Consider the following 22,767-nt stretch of genomic DNA (forward strand, 5'->3'; position numbering starts at 1 on the left):
TTAAAAGAACAGTGACACACCACAGCTAGGTAGAAAGAGTCATAGAAGACATAGGATCAGAGCTTGGTTCCATCAGTGAGCTTAACCAGGCCAGACCCAGACTCATGAAAGGTGTTGTTACATGCCTATGTAAAGGTAACTATGGTTTGGAGACACACTTCCAAGTCAGACACAGGAAACGCTACCTTTATCCCCATCCTGCTCATTGGAGATTTTCTTCAGATCAATGAAGTGGGTTGCCAGGGCAACGTCATTCATGCTGCCTTCATCCCACACCTGAATTTTCACCCTCCGGCACAAGGGAGGGAACATTTCCTTGAAGACCACCTGTTCATGCCACACAGGATCTGCACAATTCTTTTGCACGGAGGTTCGTCCCTAAAAGTACAGCCAGGGGGATGTGAGCCATAGAAATAAACGACTAAGGAAAACGCTTCGAAGCGCCTGGGGATCGGAAGGGAATTGGCAATAATCGCGGCCTTGTTTCCCTGAGGCCCGTGAAACCAACTACCCTCCATTAACATTACTGCTGGCATAGATGTTGTGCGGGGCACTGGGGGGAAGGTGAATCACCGTCCTTGGAAATTTCTACTCAAGCTTACTCAGGTAAGTGTTGACCTGAGCCCCTATGCTGTAAGTAGGAGCTGTTGTACGCGCCTCCAGGAGAGCAGCAGGCATAGCTAGCTCCTGAGCTCATGCCTGTGCAAAGACCAGGGTGAATGTCAGGCATGACCTTGAGTGAATCGACACTGCAGCCTGGGCCTCAGTTGCCTTGCCATAGAACAGAAATGATGTCCTATATTCCCTCCAAACTTAACCCAAGTTAGAAACACTCCAGTATTCACTCATTCTGATGGGAAGGGACAGGGACGTATTTTGAAAGCCCATGTTGTCCCAAGTTCCAAAGTCCAGTGAGGCAGAATGCAGTTTTGACCATGAAGCAGGCCTTGATTCTTCCAATGGCTCCCGAGAAAGTAACAGTGGTTTCTAGGGTTAGGTAGGAGAGGTATTGCCTGGAACTTTGTGAAATGCGCCAGGAGAGAGTGGTAATTCTACAGGGCCTGGTCCTTGCTTAGAGAGGTAGCCCATGATGAGGAAAGATGTTTTTCCTGGCCTTAAGCTGCAACACATAAAGCCATAGCTCTTTTCCAGGATCCCCAGTGAGGCGTGAGTGGGCAACCTCTGTATCTCTGGTTCCTAACTCTTACACTTCTTGTGCAAGATTTTCTCAGAGTCACTTTTAACTTAATTTCATTTGATTAAAAATGTTCTGGATTCAGAGCAGGACATAATTACCACTATAGGTAACAAAGTTTCCTCACCGTCTGCCCAGCAAAGGACACCTCCACGAAGGGATCCACGAGGTCCTTGCTGTCACCCACAAATGCTTTGGTGACATTTGCCATAATGCTGGAGTTCATTTTGGGTAGCCCTTCTGCTCTGTACAATCTCACGTAGAACCTTGCCCAAGGTCTCTCTGATGGAAATCCTTGAGGGATCAAAAGGTTCCTAGAGAGAGAGAAGAAAATCTTAAAATGAAAAAGCTTGTCAGTCAAGAGGAGGAAGAAAAGGCAGGTACAGGTTGAAGACAGGAAAAAGAAATCTGGATATAGAAAAACACTGGTATACATCACTAAACCAAATTTTTCTTCTAGTTTTTTTCCCCCTAGAATTTAACTCTTTTTTTTTTTTTGTCATAAACCAGTGGTTGAAAGTATGATTCTTTCACAGAAAAAAACAGTTAGATGTTAATAAATCAGATAATTTTAAAAATGACTTATCTACATAATGCATACAGTTAAGGCTCAGGGAACATAAAAGAAGGGGGAAGACTGTAAGAGCCAGAGGACCAGACACCTGCTGCTAAATAGTCTTTTTTTTAAATAGTGACAAAAAGGATATAAAGTGGGGGGCATAGGAAAGAGGGGTTTGACCTGGGGGAGGCAGAAGGGAGGAAAGGGGGTCAATATGAATGAGATACAATATATGATAATCTATAATAATAATAATAATAATAATAATAATAATAGTAGTAGTAGTAGAATGGTTTTTCTAAAATAATCTGTTATGGGGAAACAGTGTTCTTGTCCCAGAATCCGAACTCCCAAAAGAGTCCATGGCTTTGAGAAGATACATCTAGGCATCTGACAGAGCAGAGTCTCTGGTGGATGAGCCATGAGCTTGACAGCACTCACACACCCATAGAGAAAGCAGTGGAGAGAGGAAAGAGACCCAGAGTGGGGCATATATATAATTTCTCTTTTATGGCTCTGGATGGATCTGTCTCACTTCTCGATTTGCTCCTCGGCATCGGAGGTTTTGGGGTTGGTCTTTAAGATGTCTCCTTTCCCGGTTACACTGATGTCACACTTCAGGTAGCCCTTGGTGCCAGTCCTGATGTCCCCAGGGTCTGTGAGCAGTGCCCACTTGTCACAGAACTGATGACCTAGGAACACATCTTGTAAGTAACATTCTTTGCAGATGGGACAGTGGCTCCCTGCTCCCTTCCCATACCTGAAGACTCCTGGCCTCCTCCGCTTCTGCTTATGATAGTAGACATTCCCAGACATCCCCAGTCCCCAGGCTACCATACTCTCTTCCTTTCCCTCCTCCTCTCTTCCTTCCCACTCTCTTCTCTGACTTTCTCTTTCAACTTACTGTAGGTATTTGGGAGACCTCGAATCTAGTGAACCACACAGAAAAACCCCAGCTTTGCAGACCAGTGAGTAAACCAAAGAAGAGTCAGAAGGCAAGATGGACAAGTGGAGCTTGCTTACCAGGCTGGTTGTACACCGTCCCCACGTCCACTCTGAAAGAGCCAATCAGGATGCTTCCTATCAGCTTGTTATGTAAGACCTACAAAAGATGGAGTACCAACCTAACTCATTTGTCTTTGAGAATACATCTGTGAAATGGATGCAGGATTCATGAAGAGACTTCTAGGACTTGACTCCTGTCTGGGTTTGACCTTGTGTGGGACTTAGTGAAATTTGGCCATCAACCCCCAGCGTGACCTCCTATGTCTCACCTGTGCCTCTTTCTCCAGGAACTTTTCAGCTCATCTGCCAAAGGACACCTAACACTCTCGTTTCCCAAGAGGTTTTTTTTAATCAAACAACCTGCAAAGCCACCCCTCAATACCCACCTCTCCCTGTTCAAACTTGACCCATCCTTCAATGGCGAAAGTGTCACCTCCTCCAAGCGTCTGTCCTAGATCTGAGCTGCCACTGTGCCTTCTTCCCTCAGCCTCTAAAACCCTTTCCACAACTCTTTGAGAACTTATCAGGTGTTTCCAGGAAATGTTTTGGTACTGCACAGCAGAGTGACTTCCACACAGTACAGTACTTTTCCTGGTTAGAAATCAGTCGAGTGCCCAGCTTGGTTATGGCAGCTGCTGAAAGGCTGGTGTCACCCCCGAGGAAGTCCTGAAGGAAGGCCTAGAAGTCACAGTGTGTGGGAGGCTGATGGAAACCCTGGAATAATTTAGTCATTAATCCAGAAAAGGGGAGCTGTCAGTAAGAAGACGGTGTGACCGAAGTGCCCTCAAATCTGGGGAATGTTGCATCTAGAAAATGGGTTAGGCTCCCTGCATGGTTCTTAAGTAACAGGTTGAGACTCCAGCACAATTAAGGGAGCTATTTCTTATACTAGTCAGAATCTCTCAGCAATGAAAGGGTCATTCTCCAGAATTAGTGACATCTCAGTCACTGGAACCCAGGGGCCCCAAGAACTCTGTGTCATCAAGGAGGCACCTCTGAGATTCCTACTAACTATAAATCCCAAGATTTGCTTGATCAAGGGCAGTGTGTATTCTATCTACCATGTGCCTCATTCATAATGGATATTCACTGAACAGTCGGTGAGTTAATGAGTGGTTTAAAGAAGGATGAGTGGTAAAGTCTAGTATCTTCTGAATAGCTCCTTTTGCCAGAGGCAGTAAGAAAAAGTAAATTCAGTTGACGTGAGAAATGACAGCCATTCCTATTTTTCTCCCACACTTGCTCTCTCTCTGGCTCTCTCACTCTCTCTGGCTGTGATTTTCCCAGTGTCAGAAAACAGAGGGAAAGCAAGGACAGCTTGGCTTCAGTAGGGGAGCTATTTAAGGCCATACACAAAAAAGCTGCTTTTGTCACTGGCCTTGTTTTCTGTGGCTAACATGACTCCCCAAGGCCTGTCTCAAGCTCCTTTTACGAGATAAAGGTCCCTGTGGAAGATAGAATGCAAGACTCTCAAATGATTCTTCCAATCAGTCAGGAAACCTCTGTAAGGTATCCATCCACTGGCTGAGAGCCAGCTAAGCCTACTGAGATTGGCTATGACATTACTAGGCTTCTGGGGATGTCACAAACAGCATCCTGAAGTTCAAGGTTCCTTGGGCTACCATTAAAGGAAAATCCTCTATGATATCACCAGGGCATATTATACCAAGAACATCTCATCATAGTCCACCCCTTTTTAACAACATTATTGATTTATTATTTGAGGATTTCATACAAATATGCAATGGATTTTGATCACATCCACACTCATTCTTTCCCCCAACTCTTCCTGGAACCCTCTAACATGTCTGCCTTCCAAATTCATGTCCCCACTCCTCTTTTGTAGATCCCATTGGATCTGATTAACGTTGGTTATATGTGCTTGGGCGTGGGGCTAGCCACTAGAACATAGGCACCCTATCAGTGGCCATACTCCCTACGAATAATGACGCTCCCTCATCCACAAGCCATCAGCTGCCAAAAGGTCCTCAGCTAGGGGTGGAGCCTCATGAGTCCCTCTCTCATTCACAGTGCATTTTGACTGGTTTGCTCTTACATACATAACAGTTGCATGATCTGATGGGGGTAGCCAAACATTTTCTCACTGAATCTGAAGACTGCTCCTCAGGAGAGAATTTATGCCTAGTAATACAAGGCTAGTCAAAAGCCCAAGGACGGGGAAATGACGGGCCCTAGATGGGAACCTGTTCTTGTTATTTTGCTAAATGCTCATGAGGTCAAACTGCCTTCTAAATACATTCGCACATATACATCTGTGCTGCTCTCTGCCGTGGTCAGAAAAAGCTTTTGCAGTGGTTAATACAAGGACTCACAGCTGTCAACGTGCTAACCAGACATGACTCTGAGTCATCTCTCTTTTCTCTAACACTGAATTCATTCTGGGCACCTGGCTTTCAGTTTATGAACTAGCAGGGAAAACCATATTAAACACAGCGGGAAGGTGTTTTCTTTAAAATCTCTGGTCTCTCTTTCCTGGAGTCATTTAAGAACAGGGAAACAGTGTCTTCTCTCAGAGAAGGAAGGAGGCATGCAAATCACCATTGATCCTGTGTCTAAAATTCCAGGTGTCCTACATGCAGTCATGACTCTTGTCTATGATGTGACTTAAAGACCTGGTGATGAACTTAGCTGCCCTAGGGACAGTCTCATCAGGTGGCTGCTAGAGTGATGGCACAGAGTCCTGGGAGCCATCCCAGCTCCCGAAATAACTTCTGCATCCTTGCCATCACGCCTGAAATCCAAATGCTAAGAATGTTTGCCTCTTGGTGAATTTTCATTCCTCAAGAGTCACATTCTTCACATGCTCCTGGGAAAGACAGGATCATAGTACCACTAGGACCCAGGCCTTAAGACAGAACTTTACTGACATTCAGTTGAGGTTAAGGGTCACATCACGTATGCATTTATGCATCTGCCTAGTGTGAGAGTGGTTGTTAAAAACAGGACAGGGAAGGGGATTTCCAAGATGCATGTCAGCCGAGATTCCCATCAGAGGGACTGTTGAGGGAACCATTCCCTTGTTCTCCGTGTACTTTTACGGACAGAAAGAAAGGAGTTCTGTTATTTGAGAAGTCTTTGGAACATAGCACCTATTCACTCTCCAACCTCCACCCTACCCCCTCAGGCACACCCAGTCTCACACCCCTCTTCGTGGAAGATGTGGCTGTTTTCTGAGGTTGAGTGATAGACGTCACCATCTGCCACCCACTGTTCTCTATCCCCCTGCTGAACAGTGTGCAATTGACACTAGTTCTGTGCTCATTTGGGACAATATGGCTTCACCATCTGTATGTTTCCTTCCCACCCCTGCCACCCAAATACCTGGATAATGCCCCCAGCAAGCCCAGGGAGCTCTCACTGTTTCTCCTCTTTAATCTGCCCTCCCTGGGATAAACGTCCCCTCCCTGGAAGGGCTGAGAAAGATCTGTCCAGCAGAACCAATTCCATCTGGAAAGGCCCTGAGGTCAACACTCAGAGGCAACTTTCAAGAATGCCAAAATGCTCCAAACCATTTGCTCTGCTCATTCGGTGTTATCAGTGATGTGACTATTGTATGGGGTCCCTCCCCAGTTTCTACTCCTGTTTCTCTATTTCTCACTAACTAGGAGAAAAGACGGTTGTGATTAATTAATATAGTTATCATCCGAAGAGGAAAACATAACATTAACTTGATTAAAAATGTAACTGAAAAATGGCAGTCAATTAAGATGTCATTTGTAGCATATGTTCCATTATTCCCACATCCGCTTAGCAAAAGTTTGCTGTGGTTTACCTCTTGCTTCCAAGAAGCGCAGATTCCCTGGAGATGGTTTTCCCTCCTGAAATCCTCCATACTGGGGATGGTCAACTTTGGTCTGCAGCCTCCATGCTCACCAGCCCTTATTCATCCCCCTGAACGCAGGCATCCCTAACCATGCCAAGCTGTCCCAGACAACCCCAGTGCCTCACTTCTCCTGCATTTCCCCAGTAACACCACCTCCAATGGTGTACTCACTGAGATTTTGATGATCTTGTCAAAGAGATGCACTTGGGGTCCGACGAAATCAAAGACGAAGTACTGTAAAACATGAAGTTCATCTCGGTCATCGATGCCCAGTTTACGTCTAAGGGCCTTGTCCCGTAATGGGTTAGATGACTGTGGTTGCTTTCACTTGGTTGTATATTACGTTATATATGATATTTAAAATGCCACCAACAACATTCTTACATAGAATAATTATTCCTCTAAAACAGACATAAGTAGAATTTTTGCCTCATGGATTATGTGCATGTGAAATTTTCATAGCATTATGCTTTCTTTCCTGAGAAAGCTGTATTAGTTACTTATACATAATCATAATAAAATGCCATGTCAAAGGCAACTTGTAGAAAAACAAGTTTATTTTTGCTTATAGTTTCAGGGGGACAAGAATCTGTCTTTGTAGGGAAGATTGGCTTTGGAGCAGGAAGCTGAGAGTTCATATGTCAACCACAGACACAAAGCAGAGGGAACAATCTGGAAGAGTCACAAGGCTTTTTACCTCAAAACCCACCTCCAGTGACACACTTCCTTCAGTAAGGATGCACTTCCTGAACTTCTCTCAGACAATGACACCAACTAAGGACCAACTGTTCAAATACCTGAGCCTATAGGGGGACATTCTCATTCAAACCACCACAAAAGGCATTTTACGTTCTGGTTTTTGCTGTATCTTTTCCAACCCTTGATAGTGTTAGTTCTTCACTTTTTTTCTTCTTCTGGTAGGTGGAAATGGTATGCTTGAGTATTTTTAATTTTGTATGAACTCATTTAAAATATTTCTCAGGATTTTTTTTTCTGTTTCAAACATTTTTGTAAGATTACCAAGACTAAACATGGAAGGATGAAAAGAAGATGAATGATAGAGATTTTTAATATTGGAAAAAATGTTAAATTCCAGAGTTAAAGAATTACCATGGGTCTGTCACTATGTCTCTGTGAATAAAGGCACTTTCTCAGAATCCGCATGGTGGAAGGAGAGAACTGATTCCTGCAAGCTGTCCTCTGACCTCCAAACGTATACCACGGTACACAAGTCCACATGCTCACAGACAGATAACGAAAATGTAAGAATTCTAAAGATGGATCCCCAAATTTTCAGGTAGGAAGACTGATCACTAAAAAGCTTAAGAAATAATGATGGGATTAATAATTTTAGCTATTTCTGACTCTAGAGCCACGCTTTGAGCCTCCTGAAGAAAGGATTAGAAAAAGAGTGGAAGTATCATCAAGATTGAGTCATGGTCCTCTCAGACAAGGTTGTAGAATTTGAAGGCACATAAGACAGGGGAGCTGCTGCTGTGTGGTGGTCGTGTGGAGGAAGAACACTGTGGTGGGCTAGGAAGGACTGGGACACTTCTGTGTCCTGGGTTCTTTCCTTTGCTCTGAGCTGTAGATATGAAAAAATGATAAGCTATGGATGAACATACCAGTGGGAAGAACAGAAACTGACAGCTAACACACTTCCTTCCTAGACTAAAATAGGAAAGCAAAAATAAACTACCATGTGCTGTGCTAGAAGATCTTCAAAATGGTGGTCCTCACAGCTGAGGACCATGGTTGAACTCTTGCCTAGCAGATGGGTTTGATCCCTAGCACCACAATGAACAAATAAACTTAAAGATGATATTGATTTCACTATATGTTGTTTAATAAGAAAACAGGTATGACCTTTAAAGAAATTTTCATAAGTAATGTCCATATATATGTGTGTGTGTATATATGTATATATATATATATACATACAATATATATGTGCGTATATATATATATACACACACACACACTTTTTACATATTCTAACTCAAAATTCAAGTGAAAATTTCACTTTAATGACATTCTTCACTCTGATAAGGATGGATATTTGGGGAGTCATTTGGGCTGATAATGTTCCAATGTTTGTTGCCTTCAGCTCAGTTTCTAACCTCTTACTGACTTTTGGACCTGCACCTGTTTTGCTAGCTAGCTAGCAAGTCATCACCAATCCCTCCTTCCTCCTCCAACACCTGATGACCTGTGCCTTGAAGGTGACAAGTTACGACAAATGTCCCGGGTTTGCCTTCTGTTCTTTTTTTTTGGTTTCCTATCTACTACGCTTGGGCTCAATTTAATGTCATTTACAGCCAAGACTTGGCAGCATAATTCTAACATTTAACAAGTGAATAGGGGCTTTGTAGCTTTTGAGAATTCTCATACACACTTCAATATCACATCTGTGCCAAAAAAAAAAGGACAGAGGAGAGGAACAGAGAGAGGAAAGTGACATCTGGAAAGCTCAGGGGCAATACTGTCAAAGAGGAAAGAATTAACAGCTCAAATGTGATTTGGGGATTTTCAGGTAATGTCATTATCCATGCTGTCCCTGTCTCCCTTGTAGATTACCATTAGGGTAGTAATGAAAACTCTGCAGCTTTTTTTTTTTTTTTCTTTCCTTTCTTTTTTTTTAGCAATTCATTTCATGCTGACAGGCAGTTGGTATCAGGCAACTTTAAAGGCCTATGCTCTGGTCCTCATTTAGGCCACATAAGTATATTGTAAGTACTAGCCAATTGTTAAACGTTTTAGTATGTGTAGATGAGAGCCTAAACAGTTAGCAAATTAAGACACATGGAAGCAATGGGAAATTCTCCAGCTGTGAAGCAGAAGTGAGCTTGGCCTATGTGACCAGCTGTGCCCTGTCCCAGAGCCCACTATTTTGTAAAAAAGAACAAGGCCCAGGAGAAGTAAATGAGTGCTGCCATTGGGACATTTATTTGTATTCCTGTACATGCTTGGAATCTCTCTGGAAGATTCTTCAATATCATGAGAATGGATCCCTCTCAGAGTCCAAACATTAGAAGGAAGTACGATTTTCTACTACATGTTATTGTATACTCTGCCATATTTTTTACTAAATAACATTTTATTTATAAAGAGAGACTGTTCAGAAACTTCCCTCTTTGGAATCTTCTTTTGAAGTTTCTACGCATCTTAGAAAAACACAACTGTTTTGCTTTCCAACAAAGTATGCTTACTTCAAATTCAGTAATTAAAATTTCAGTGTTGCTCCTGTGGAGAAGAATGTGTTTTGTCTATGAGTCTCAGCATCTGCTTTGATACCCTGCAGGGTAGAGTCTTTCAGAGGCCCTTGTGGTAGGATCCTGTCTTTTTCCTTATTTTCACTTTTTTCCAATGTCTATCTTATTTGCCTTTCTGAATGAAGATTGAGCATCTTATCCAAGATCCTCCTTCTTGCTTAGCTTCTTTAGGTGTGCAGATTTTAGTATATTTATCCTATATTATATACTTAATATCCACTTATAAGTGAGTATATACCATGTGTGTCTTTCTGCTTCTGGGATACCTCACTCAGGATGCTCTTTTCTAGTTCCCACCATTTGCCTGCAAATTTCATGATTTCCTTGTTTTTAATTGCTGAGTAGTGTTCCATTGTGTAAATGTACCACAATTTCTGTATCCATTCCTCAATTGAGGGACATCTGGGTTGTTTCCAGATTCTAGCTATTACAAATAGTTGCTATAAACGTGGCTGAGCAAATGTCCTTGTTGTGTACTTGAGCATCTTATGGATATAAGCCTAGGAGTGGCATAGCTGGATCTTGAGATAGCACTATTCCTAACTGTCTGAGTAAGCACCAGATTTATTTCCAAAGTGGTTGTACAAGTTTACATTCCCATCAGCAATAGAGAAGGGTTCCCCTTTCTTCACATCCTCTCCAGCATGTGTTGTCACTTGAGTTCTTGATCTTAGCCATTCTGATGAGTGTAAGGTGAGATCTCAGGGTCATTTTGATTTGCATTTTCCTGATGAGTAATTGGGAATCTTATGAAAGAAAGGGGAGATAGAAAGACCTGGAAGGGTTTGGAGCTCCATAAGGAGAACAACAGAACCAAAAAATCTGGGCCTAGTGGTCTTTTCTGAGACTGATACTCCAACCAAGGACCATGCATGGAGATAACCCAGCACCCGTGCATAGAAGTAGCCCATGGCAGCTCAGTATCCAAATGGGCTCCCTAGTAAAGGGAACAGGGGCTGTCTCTGACATGAACTCAGTTCTTTGATCACCTCCCCTGAAGGGGGAGCAGCCTGACCAGGACACAGAGGAAGACTGTGAAAGACAGTACTGATGACCTGATAGGCTAGGGTCAGATGGAAGGAGAGGAGGTCTTTACCTATCAGTGGACTGGGGAAGGGGCATGGGAGGAGATGAGGGAGGGAGGGAGAGAGGGATTGAGAGGGAACAAAGTAGGGCTACAGCTGGGATACAAAGTGAATAAATTGCAATAAATTAAAAAAGTATATTAAAAAAAGAATGTGTACTGTCTCGCTAACCAACATCCAAGGTTCACTGGATGCAAACCCAGTGCTTATGAAGAATGGCAAAGAGCTTATGAGAGATAAAGTGGGCCTCCTCTCCTCTCCTGCCTACTGCCTTGTTATCAGCACTTTAGGGCTGTGTGTGGACAGAGCTCAAACTGTGCTATGAATTTAAATTGGAGACCGGGAAGGAGCTGTCGGGGAGGAACACTCCACTCCTCTCCTTGCCAGTGAAGAGGGTGTGGCCCCCAGGACGCTCTGGACTTACTTCATTATAAAATGGGCTGTTGGTTCCTTCCTTCACTGTGCTTTGCTTCTTCTCATCCCCGATCTCAATGGTCACAACGGGGTCAATGTTCTCGCCCACCAGCTGGCGGGCCTCGATGACGGTTATGGTGATCTACAACACAAAACAGTGCTCACGCGGCTCTGACCATTGCTCTCCAGTCTCATGAGGAGACATGGGGGATGCTGGGTAGGATGATCTCATCACTTACTTGATAGTTTTGAGATTTGATCTCTCCGTCATGGATCTTAGTCAGCAGTTTTGCTCTATTAAAGTAAAGTTTAATATATTGTTTTATATTCACTGCGTGCAAGTATGAAACAAAGAAGTAGACAATGCAACAAGCAAATTAATCTATCTCAAGTAAGAACAAACTTCAGACATGTAAAACACGGTGACACTTTACCAAGAGTTTCCCAAGAGTTCCCAAGAGTGCCTCCATTTACACTCTACCACAGATTATCTATCTCTGGGGAAATAAATATAAGTAGACAAGTGACTTAAGATTTCTATGACTCAGTTTCCCTGTCCTAATAATGAGGGTAATAAGATCATTTAATTCCAGCAATTGCTAGAATTAAATAAAGGAATGCATACAGACGTTTAATCTAGTGTCTCACAAGAATAAACACTAGCACTTTTTATATGTAAGGTTTTGCATGCTGTTTGTATTTTGACCTCACAGAAATGACAACCCCACAGAAAATCAGAGGCAAAGATTGGTTGAACTTTGCCTGGCTAGTTTTAGACCCAGGAACACTTTAGCCTTTCCAGAAGGTGCAATTTTGAGTGTTGTGATTGCTTTTGAAAGGATTGGTAAAGGAGAAAATTGGAAGGAATGACCAAAATGCCATCTCACAGTTTCACAGTCCCAGGGAATTTATTTATCTGGTCTGTCTCAAGTAATTGAAAATATACGTGTGGCACCTGGGCACTCAGATATTAGATAATCACGGGCAGAGGAGAAGGCTCCTTGTTACCACGGAAGCAGCAATGGGTGGAAAATGAACTGAGATTGGTTTGATTGAATTTTGTTTTTTTGGCTTCTAACAGTGACACTGTGTACCTGCCGTCAGTCCATGTCTGCGACTGCAATTCAGTCCAATAGAAAACTACTCTCAGCTGCAAAGAAAAAAAAAATTCTCAACGCTTTTGAATCAGACTGACCTGAAGGCTGAATGTTTACTCTCCTCAATTTTAGGCTTAACTTTAATTTCCTTATCTGAAGTAATGATTCGTATCACAAATGGTTAACTCTGAGGGCTGAGGGTAAAGAAAAGTATGTATCGTTCATATTTTCATCAATCAAATTTCAAATTCATACCAATTACTCACAATTTGAAACCCAGTGCTAAGCATAGTTAAGAGTAAAATAAAGATGAGTAGGCCATCTCCTCTGCCTTGTAGAGCTAGCACCCTGTCCAGAGAAAGGAAGGTTAGTGCATAGGCAAAGATCCAAAGCATAAGTGTGAAATGTCCCAAGAGGGTAAGCGTGTGATGGGAGAGCTGTGGAGAAGAAACTCCTCAGGACTCAGGGAGCAAGAAAGACTAAGCACATAGGTGGGAGGGTGGAATTTCAATCTGTAGAGAGCACTCTGATCCAGGAGGAAGAAGAGGCCATCACTCCTTTTCTTTCTTCTGCTCTCCACTCTTCTGTAAATCCCAGGTGATGCCACAGAAGATGCTTAGCAATAACTGAAGTGTCAGGAGCCACAGGGAGGGGATGGGCGTTGTCAAGGTGCAGTGTAGAGGGAGACAGAGATGTGACAGTATGCACATGCACATGCACACACACACACACACACACACACACACACACAATTATGTCTGCTTTTAAGTGTCACCTCTGTTTATCACCACCTAGCATTTCTAACTGTCTCCTGCTTCCTTTTGACCTGCCCCTACATATGTTACTATGATGTCACAGCTTAGAAATGCAAGCTCTGCGGCACTCACGGACTCTGTATGGGTCTGAGCCTGGTCCTCTGCATATTCGTCATGGTTGTGTACCTTGGTGTTCTTGTGGGACTCCTAACAGCGGGAGTGGACGGTGTCTCTGACTCTTCTGCCTGCTCCTGGGACTCTTTCTCCTACTGGATTGCCTCGCCCAGCCTTGGTATGAAGGTCTGTGCTAGTCTTATTGTAAGTTGTTACACCATCTTCAGTTAATATCCCTAGGAGACCTGCCCTTTTTTTTTTTTAAGGGAAACAGAGGAGTAGTAGATCTGGGAGAAGAGGGGAAGTGAGAGGGAGACTGGAAGGAGTGGAGGAAGGAGAAACTTCAATTGGAATATAATGTATAAGAGAAGAGAAAAGAAAGAAAAGAATAGAAATACCAGCTCAGGACCTACCACCCAGAGAGATACTAATTTGTATGACTGTTAGTAACAAACCTGCATGGAAAAAGAATGGAAGGACTTGATGAACTACATATCAGATATTGATATAAACAAATACAATAGACAGAAAACCCTAGTGACCCCAACAATTGGCTTCTCTCCTGGATGGACCCTTATTGTCTCCTGCCATTCTAACATGGGCTGTCCCTGTAACTCCCATCGGTCAACTCTGTGCATCAGAAATGACCCCTGTTAGTTCTGCGCCTACATCGTGAGACCTCATGTGCTTCCACTCTCCTCAACCCCGCTGTGGCAACACTGAAACAAACACTTTGCCCTGAAATGAGCACAGCGGTCCTAGGATTAGATGAGCCTGTCACCAACTGCTAGTTAAAATCACTAAGATATCAGGTGACTACAGACATGTGAATAACAATTTGACAACTATCTAAGACCTCTAAAACCATCGAACTGACCTCAAGGACAATCATAAAGGTTTATATTAAGCTACTGATCTGGATGGCTTTGTTCTGTGTTGTTTTACAATCACAGTCAACTGATACAGCATGCAGATGGCAGTTTCTTCTGATAGCTTAGGAAACACCTTCCCTTTTGGGAGAAACAACTAAGGATATTGGGATCATGATGGATTAAAGAGCAGGTTAAGGGACAGTTCTCAAATGTGCTTTCTGCTCTTACATTCATTCCCAAACTCCCAGCAGCACAGCCAGGGTTTTTAATGCCTGAAGCTAGTAGGACCAGGATTCTGCTCAAGGCTGGCCAGCATCTGGAGGCTGGCACTCGGAGAGAAGCTGGGAAGACGGAATTTCTTCCCTTCTTAGACCTTGGGTTCCTGATGGGCAGCAACTAGGTCTTCTCTGCAGTTCTCCAAGAGCCTGACACATCCTGGGTGCAAAGTGAGGTCACAGACTACCTGTCCAAACACTGTACCTTCTCTTTGGGGGAGCCGAAGGACCAGGAGTGAGGGAAGCATTGTCATGAATTAACTCTCCTTCTGGTCCTTCCTGGTGAGAAGACCCTTCCTGCGGTGCTTCAGACATGTCCCCATCTAGAGAAACAAATGAAGAAAGAGAATCTTGTTAAATTAAGCAAGCTTCCACTTTGTGCTCACCACCACGGGAGGCGCCGGAGCCCCTGACACTGTTGATTTTGATATTGTGTTGACAGGAAAGCCAGGTGGATAGATGCACAATTTAATGTGTGCATATCCACTCCTTTGTAAGAAGGGAGAGAAGATACAAACAGGTGCACAAATTAAGGAAATCTATGCAAGACCTTGGCAAATAAACAGTCTCCAAAGTAAATGGAACAGTCAGGAAACTGGAAGCAAGATCCCAGTGAGTGTCTTTCCTGTATGTGCTGGCCAGCTTTGAAAGGCAGAATGTCATGCTGTAGAAAAGATGGGCCCTCATCCCTGAACTGCCTTTGCTCTAGCATGAACCACTACAGTGATGTTTGATCCTGCTACTGGCCCAACAATGACAGAACCAAGCAGCCATGGCCTGAAACTCTGAGCTAAAATACTTCCTTCCTCTTTAACAGATTGTCACCTCAGGTACTTTGTCATAGTGATGGAACGCTGAATAACGGAATAGAAGTTGGAAACGGGAAGAATGGTTCTTTGGGTCTTCGACGCAGGGCTGTTGAGCTCAGGCATTCTGGGCTTCATAACTGTGAAATAATAAATGTGTGCTGTGTTAAGGTTACCAAATTACCTACCCCAGGGAGGACAGCTTACTAGGAAGCCCTAAGGAAACAAGTTTATAAGAATTCAGCAAACCCAAGCAAGTGGATTGCAGTCCTAGCCTTAGACTCCTCCCTAACCTAGATTCTGATTTAATTCACGGGAACATTGCCTGGGTACCAAGATTATATCTGCTCCCCAGATATTGACCAAAGTTTGCTAAATCTATGCCTGTCACTTACTTTCTCTTGGTTCTATGTTTTTCTTATCTACAGTTAAAGCAGGGTTGATGCCCACCATAGCACACAGTCATTGGGAAGATAAACACAGCAGTGGCCCAGCTCTGTGCCTGTCACAGCCTAAAGAGGGGGGATTAAATGAGCCAGAAGGAATTTCCTGGCTTATTTTCCTTCTATAAAGTAAAGGTTGAATAAGGAAAGTGTCTTCAAAACTTTTTAAAGCTGCCAGGATTTTTTACAGGTGTAATTGTGTATTGAAACCCTCTCTCTTTCTCTGAATGTGTGTGCACATGTGTGTTGGAGTGCCTGTGTATGCACCTGTGTGCATGCATGCATGTGTCCATGCATGTGTGTGATTTAAATAATCTTGTCATTTAGGCATTTCTCCCCATGAATCAAAGCAGAACTAGAGATTGGAAAGGAAAAAGTCTCAAAATAGCGCAATATATACCAAAAACTCATTTGTTCCAAGCTTTCTCAGCATCGTTCTGTGGGGTGGAGATGAGGCTTTTGCCAGGCCAACCCCCTGCCCTGTTCAGACTGTAGCTGTTCCCAGGCTTACGAGGTTCATCTATAAATACATCAACTGAATTATTTCTAATGTGCCTTCAGATTTTGACATGTCTGGGGTCTGGTCTAACCAGACAACTGTGCCAAAAACAAACAAACAGAGAAAAAAAAAACCTTGAATCAGAGGACAGATGGCCTCTAGCGTCCTACTGCCCAGGAGCTGGTGTCCCTAGGCATGGCCTCATAGATTCTTGGTAGCTATAGAGAGGAAATCTGGATGAAGAGGGACTGCATCACTGCAGTCTCTATCAGGAAATTCAGGCCAAAGCAGGACAAAAGTGTTAGCGGGGGAACACTAGTGCTGGCTGAGCACCTTGTAGCCTTGCAGCAACAAGATAAAATAAATGCTCATCCTCTGCAGACTCTGGAGCCTTATGGGTGCAGAGCTGCTGGCATAGATGCAAATGTGCAGTAAGCATCCTTAGGGACTTCAAAAAGCTATACAATGCACAAGCTTAGTGCAGGAGAGGCATCTCACAGACCGTGGGCCCCTTCCTCCAAGGTTGATGCACTCTCTCTCTAATTCTCTCTCTCTCTCTCTCTCTCTCTCTCTCTCTCACCATTGATGCAGAGTCATCTTCACAAAACAGAAATGAATGGTAGCACAAGACCTCTCTTCAGGCCTCCTCCTGGTGGCTTTCCACCCTATTTAGAAAACAATCTGAAGTCCTCACATGATTGAGTGTGGCTGTCCTGTTCCATCTGGCTTCCACCCGCTCCTCCTCACCACCTGGTCTTCTCCGTTTTCTGCCGACCCAGACCTTTCTCAGTTCCTTCTGACCTAATTCTTACTTAATCTGCTCCTCATCCATAGGGGTTTTCTTCACAACACACACACACACACTGGAGCTCTTGTTTTTGTTGCCTGTTTCCTAGTGGCCTTCTTCCACTTTTAAAGTCTTGCTTAGAACATGACATCTAAGAGATTCCCCTAGTGGATGCGCCAACAGTCTCTGTGCAAATGAGCCAGGAATCTATAGAGACTCCCAAACAGCCTCCGGCTCAGCCCAGTGTCTCATTTTTCTTGTCTTGTTCTAGGCTCCTTATATTGAACAGGTGGCATGACTGAATAGGATGACGGGAGCGGCTTTAGGATGATAAAGTTGGTCTCCTGGGCTCCTCCCAAATGAGGAGGGGTGAGGAGAGAGGAAGAGGAGAAAAGAGAAGAGTAAGCTTTCAGGTTGAGTTAGCCTAAGAGGAATAACTTGATTCTTCTGGCTGAGGGAAACAGCCAGCTGGACCTCAGGCTCCCTCAGACAATCCTTAAGACCTCTTCTGGGGCACCATAGGCAAGATCCCACCTGAGAAAAGAGTCTTAGGGATCTTGGATATACATCCTGAGGAAGAGGACAAGTCAGAAATGGCAGGGACTGGAAAGCAGAGGAGTTGTGCCCAAGGTTGTCTTTCCTCCATCTCAGCTCCACATTATATACCAGACCTAGCCTAGAGCCAGACACTAAACAGGTATTCCACCAATGTTCACTGAGTAAGTGAATGGATGAGTGCCCACAGGAGTTACCACTTACTAAACAACTAATGAAGGAATGGGTTAGCCTCTAACCATTAGCGTAACAATTCTTACATGATCACAATGCCTCAAAATACACACACACACACACACACACACACACACACACACACACGCTTGAGCACACACCAAAAGCCCTATCTTCCCAAGCTAAACCAAGAAGGAACAGCCAATGATTCTGCTTGGACACCCATGTTTGTCCCTTCCCTACAGGGCCAGCTCCTCCCAGCAGGATGGATACCATTGACTTTCTAGGTGGGGCTGATGGCCCTCTGCCCTGTTTGTTTTGTGGGCCGAAGACTCTTAACAAGAAGTAGCCACAGAGCTAGTTCCCCTGATATGCCTGGTATTGACTGCTCTAATCTCCTCTCTGCTGGCCAGTGAGGGTGGACTCCTGACCAGAGATCATGCCGCAAGCCAGGAAAGCTCATACCCCATGTCAGCTGCGTGACTCCTTGGGGCAAGCTACTTGCCCATTAGAAGTTCTGTCCTGGCATGGCTGCTCCCACAGAGGAGGACGTTGCAGCCAGTCCTGATGAGACCTGATAAGCTAGGGTCAGATAGAAGGGGAGGAGGACCTCCCCTATCAGAAGACTTTTAGAGGGGCTTAGGAGGAGATGAGGGAGGGAGGGTGGAATTGGGAAGGAATGAAGGAGGGGGCTACAGCTGGGGTACAAAGTGAATAAACTGTAATTAATATAAAAAATAAATTAAAAAAGAAGTTCTGTTCTGAAATACAGGTGACAGAATCTAACGCTCAGGGTCATGAATGATGCATGTCAAGTAGCAGCAGGTGTCAGAAGCTTATTAAACATGTCGTATGTGTAGATTTCATAAGGCCCTGGAGGGAATGGGCCATCTCTTAGTCAACCTGGTGGCCTCAGGACCTAATTTCAAGGACCAAGAAAAGACCCAGAGCCCTTTAAATCTCTCATGCATATTAGCAATTTGATTGAACAAAAAAAGTATTCCTATTAAGGTCTCTGCTACGGAGAGAAAAGCAGGTCATGTGTGTGCATGCAGAGGTCAGAGGTCAACCTTAGGTGTCTTCCTCGATCATCCATCATCTTGACTTTTGAGACTTGCCTAGACCTCACTGACTGAGCAAGGCTGGCTAGCAAGCCAGCCCCAAGGGTATGTCTGTGTCCGCCTCCCTAGCACTAAAATTGCACACTCCCATACTGTGGGTTCTTAAGATCAAACTCGGGTCCTCATGCTGATTTACTGACTGAGCCATTATCCTAGCATTCCTATTAGGTTTCAAGCCTTGTAGCTACTAAAAATGTTCTATCCTCCCTTTCCATCCTAGGGTATTTAGTCATCATCACCAATGTCTCAGTATGAATGAGTGTTCATTGTTTTGTCTCTCAGAGTGGGTTTTACTCAGAGCAAAGGGTGGCTTTATGTGGGCTTAAGGCTGTGGGGGAGCTGGATAGCAATGAAGCACCTCAAAAGGGTGAAGATAAGTTATACCCATTGTGCCATTTCAGTCTAGGAAAGGTTCAGAACGCCAGCCCTTAACTGAATGTTATCAAAGCCACTAGGTAGAAGTCTCCAGGCAGCCACCCAAGACCTGTCTGTCCACTTGGAAACCATAGATGCTATTTGATTTCATCTATGCTGACTGCCTACCCAAGAAGAAGCTTGGTCTTCACTTGGCAGAAGGAATAATCCATTCAAAGCACAGAAACACAGGCAGCCTGTTCTGACCTCCCAATGCAGCTGCTTCCCAGCAGGCTCCCCCATGCTCAGGACAAGCTGACTGACACAGACAGGCAGAGCCTTCTTCAGAAGGACCTATCTTCTCCCACGTGGTTTAGGCGTTACATTGCCACCTTGAAATCCCTCTTCATATCTTAACAATGGCTTTGCATTTCCACCCACATACCCTTGCTTTACAAATTCTGCAGCCAGCCTTTGCCATGCATAATTTTCACTCGTTATGTCTCTGTAACCTTGCAATCTTGATGGCAAGAAAGGGTTAAATCGGACAATGTATAGAAAGCCTCCTCCCATCTTACTTTGAGAATCCTGGCTTTTACTTTGAAAACTGTTCTCAACCTTCCCCAGGGCTGTGTAAGGTCAGCTTGGCTAGCCATGCCATGCCCATTTGATAATGGGAGACTGAGAACTCCTGAGTCACTTACCCAGTGAAAACAAAGGCAAAAATGGAGCTTGAACCTGTCACCACTTTCTCACATGGCCCATTCCAGGGCCCAGCGGCTGTCTACCCCACCCCTGTTTGTCCATGATGTTGGGCCTCGGGGTGATTTCCCTGAGGCCCACACCTGATTCAGAAGAACCTGAGGGCCAGCAGGAAGATTCCTGCTCCCTGCCCCATACACAGCCGCATTGTCTGACAAGGGGAGTCCCGGCAGGAAGGCCTTCAGGCTTGCGCAGTGGGCAGCACCCCACACCAGACCGCACCTTGTGCACCTTTGTTGGTGAGGATCAATCCCTTCTCGGCTTTATTTTTCTTCTTCTTCTTCAGCTTCAGCCCAAACATTCCCTTTCTGAAAAGAAGAAAAACTCATCAATACAATCATCGAAATGCATGGTTGCCCCTGCTGGGAGAAAGCATGCACGCAGGGATGGTGGGTGCTACTGGCGGGCCAGCCCCCTCATCTACCCAGGGTGGGGGTTGAAAGACGTGTTAGGAGAGCTTCCCCCCGACCTCCGGGTTATCCTTTTCTAGAAACCACTGCACGTGACAGGAGCAGGCTGGAGGCTCTAATTGTACTAGCCCAGCACCTCTCACATCTCCTGGCTTGCCAGGGCCAGGTGCTATGATATTCTCTAAAAGATGACAGCAATGGTCTCCTGCCCAGCTTGCAGAGGAGGAGCCAGGGAGAGTGGCCACGGTGGCCACACAGCTCCGGGAGACCTGCTTAGTTTACAATCCTCTATAACCACAAGGACCCCGACTCTCCCAGTCCTCTTGGCAGAGGCATCACTTCACCAGAGCCAGGCTGTCACACTGGTTCTGAGGTCAAGAATCTCTGGTACCCGCTGAGGCCTTACCGTAAGCACCCTGCTCAAACGCTACATGGCGCATGCCCAGAAGGTGAGCCTAGTGGAGACTCGGCTTGCTCTCCCACTTCTCACATACTGCTTTTGGCTACAGAGTGTCCACTGAACAGGGCAGCAGCCCTACTGCTCTCTCCTCCTAGCCCCTGGGCCTGTGCGTCTGGGTGTGGGACTGATGATGTAGGTGGTGGAGTTCCACGGGCAGGGTTACACACTCCATAGTCAGCCTGCCTGCCCCTCATCCCAGCAGTGTCTTCACAATCTAGAGCGGGCCCCTGAGCTGCCCTAACTTCAAGATCCCCACCTGGGTAACGGTGTAATAAATGGAAAGAAATTATCACGGTATATAAAATATAGTTGCTCATAAGCCTTTGTTTATTATTGTTGTTGTTGTTATTGTTATTTTTCTGCCGTGAGCTCATGGCCAGCCTAGGATACACAGTGAGACCCTGTCTCAATCTCGTCTAAGAGATAAGGTTAAGGCCAAGGAGCAGAAGAAACAAATCTCCACTTGATTGATTTACTCATTTGTTGCTTAGGCTTTTGTCATTTCTTTGACAAATGGTGCAGTGAGGCCAAGCATCATGATGGGGCTCTGACCTAGGGGACATAGGGGTCGTTGAGAGTGAGATACAGCAGGGCTGAGATGCAGAGAACGGCCTACGCTAGCACTCAGGCATGGTCTGGACTTCTCCCAGTTTCTTCATCTGTGTGAAAGTAATATACCAGGGTACCTGCCTCATGGCCCGAGTGAGAACAAAATGCAGCAAGATAAGCAGAAGGCTTAGGCATTGCCTGGTATACAGGTGGTAGCAAATGAGTGCCCTCTGAGAGGGAGTGTCATCATCCTAAATCCCCCAGGAACTTCCAGAGAACAAAGGGACTCCCCTTTCTGAATTTTCTAAGAGAACATTCCCAGTGGTAGCTGTTACTGGCCTCTTTTCAAAGGGTGGCTACCACACAGGAGACCCACATCTGGTCCTTTCCAAACCCCGAAACCACACATATGCTCCTCAAGAGCCCATAACCGTGATTGGTTCATAGAAACAGAACCTCATACCCTCAGGAACTTGGCCAGTAGCTGCTGGCTGCTTGTCAAGACTGAGTTATTTCCATCTGCAAAAGGGAAGTCGCTCCTAGTCAATAATAGTGGTAGTGGAGGGAGACCAGCATACAAAACACGCCTGGCCTGGCATTCTGGATTCTCCCAGAGAAGCCCTGACTAAGTCATTGGGGCATGGCTTGAGACAGCTACCGAGGCAGGGGGAGAGAGGTATAATCATCCTTTGACCCTGGTACTTCTTCCCCTTTGAAACAAAGAACACTTTGTCCATCAGAGTCTCCTGGGGGCTTGGTTCTTTCCAAAAAGAACTGATATCTTGAACTCCCTTTAGAAAATTTTACTTTACCAAGGGCAAGGCTGGAGTTCAAAATCCCTCGTCTAGAGCTCAGATCTCTGCAGAGTAAGTACAGAAATCTTTCAGGAATGCATCAGGCATTTCAATCAGTTTGCCCCTCAGTGGTACAGCAACATCAGTTTGATGATCCACGCAGGCTGTCTGCCTGGAACTGTGACAAGTTGTCAAGGGTGCTCCTGGCATGAGAAGGCTTCTCCGTGAAAACGGATTTTCTCCTCCACCACCCTGTGCCATCCAGGAGCAGAGAGGAAGTGTGGCTTGCTGGTCTCCACTGCTCACGGCACAGGAGGACAGGGCACTAGGAACAGAGTCAGTGCTGGAAGACGCAGCTTGGGAAAGCTGCGTGACTCCGGCTTTAGAATTGGAGGCTCGGTACGTAGGTGAGCTTTTATCCCAGTGTGACACAAAGACATTTCTTATGCAATTCAAAATGGCATTAAAATAGGAGATATGTTTTATAAAGTGTAAGGTTTGCCACGAATTACTACAGTACCAGTGATAAGATAATAGGAATCTTAATAATCTTATAAGGAACCGTG

At 44.8% G+C, this 22,767-nt stretch overlaps 1 protein-coding gene across 1 annotated transcript in view; it reads right to left on the minus strand.

The window, feature by feature from the left end:
• Fer1l6 (fer-1 like family member 6) overlaps nucleotides 1-20,289 on the minus strand; it is a 118,036-nt gene extending 97,747 nt beyond the window's left edge. The window contains exons 1-9 of the mRNA XM_060389388.1: nucleotides 20,211-20,289; nucleotides 14,693-14,810; nucleotides 11,614-11,668; nucleotides 11,385-11,516; nucleotides 6,775-6,837; nucleotides 2,778-2,856; nucleotides 2,290-2,446; nucleotides 1,323-1,509; nucleotides 186-378 (exon numbers count right to left, since the gene is read on the minus strand). Of these exons, the coding sequence (XP_060245371.1) occupies nucleotides 186-378; nucleotides 1,323-1,509; nucleotides 2,290-2,446; nucleotides 2,778-2,856; nucleotides 6,775-6,837; nucleotides 11,385-11,516; nucleotides 11,614-11,668; nucleotides 14,693-14,810; nucleotides 20,211-20,289 (1,063 nt within the window). The remainder of the gene's footprint in view (nucleotides 1-185; nucleotides 379-1,322; nucleotides 1,510-2,289; nucleotides 2,447-2,777; nucleotides 2,857-6,774; nucleotides 6,838-11,384; nucleotides 11,517-11,613; nucleotides 11,669-14,692; nucleotides 14,811-20,210) is intronic.
• Between the last annotated feature and the right edge of the window lie 2,478 nt (nucleotides 20,290-22,767).

The sequence above is a fragment of the Meriones unguiculatus genome, chromosome 8 (assembly GCF_030254825.1).
Source record: "Meriones unguiculatus strain TT.TT164.6M chromosome 8, Bangor_MerUng_6.1, whole genome shotgun sequence".
NCBI classification, from domain to species: domain Eukaryota; kingdom Metazoa; phylum Chordata; class Mammalia; order Rodentia; family Muridae; genus Meriones; species Meriones unguiculatus.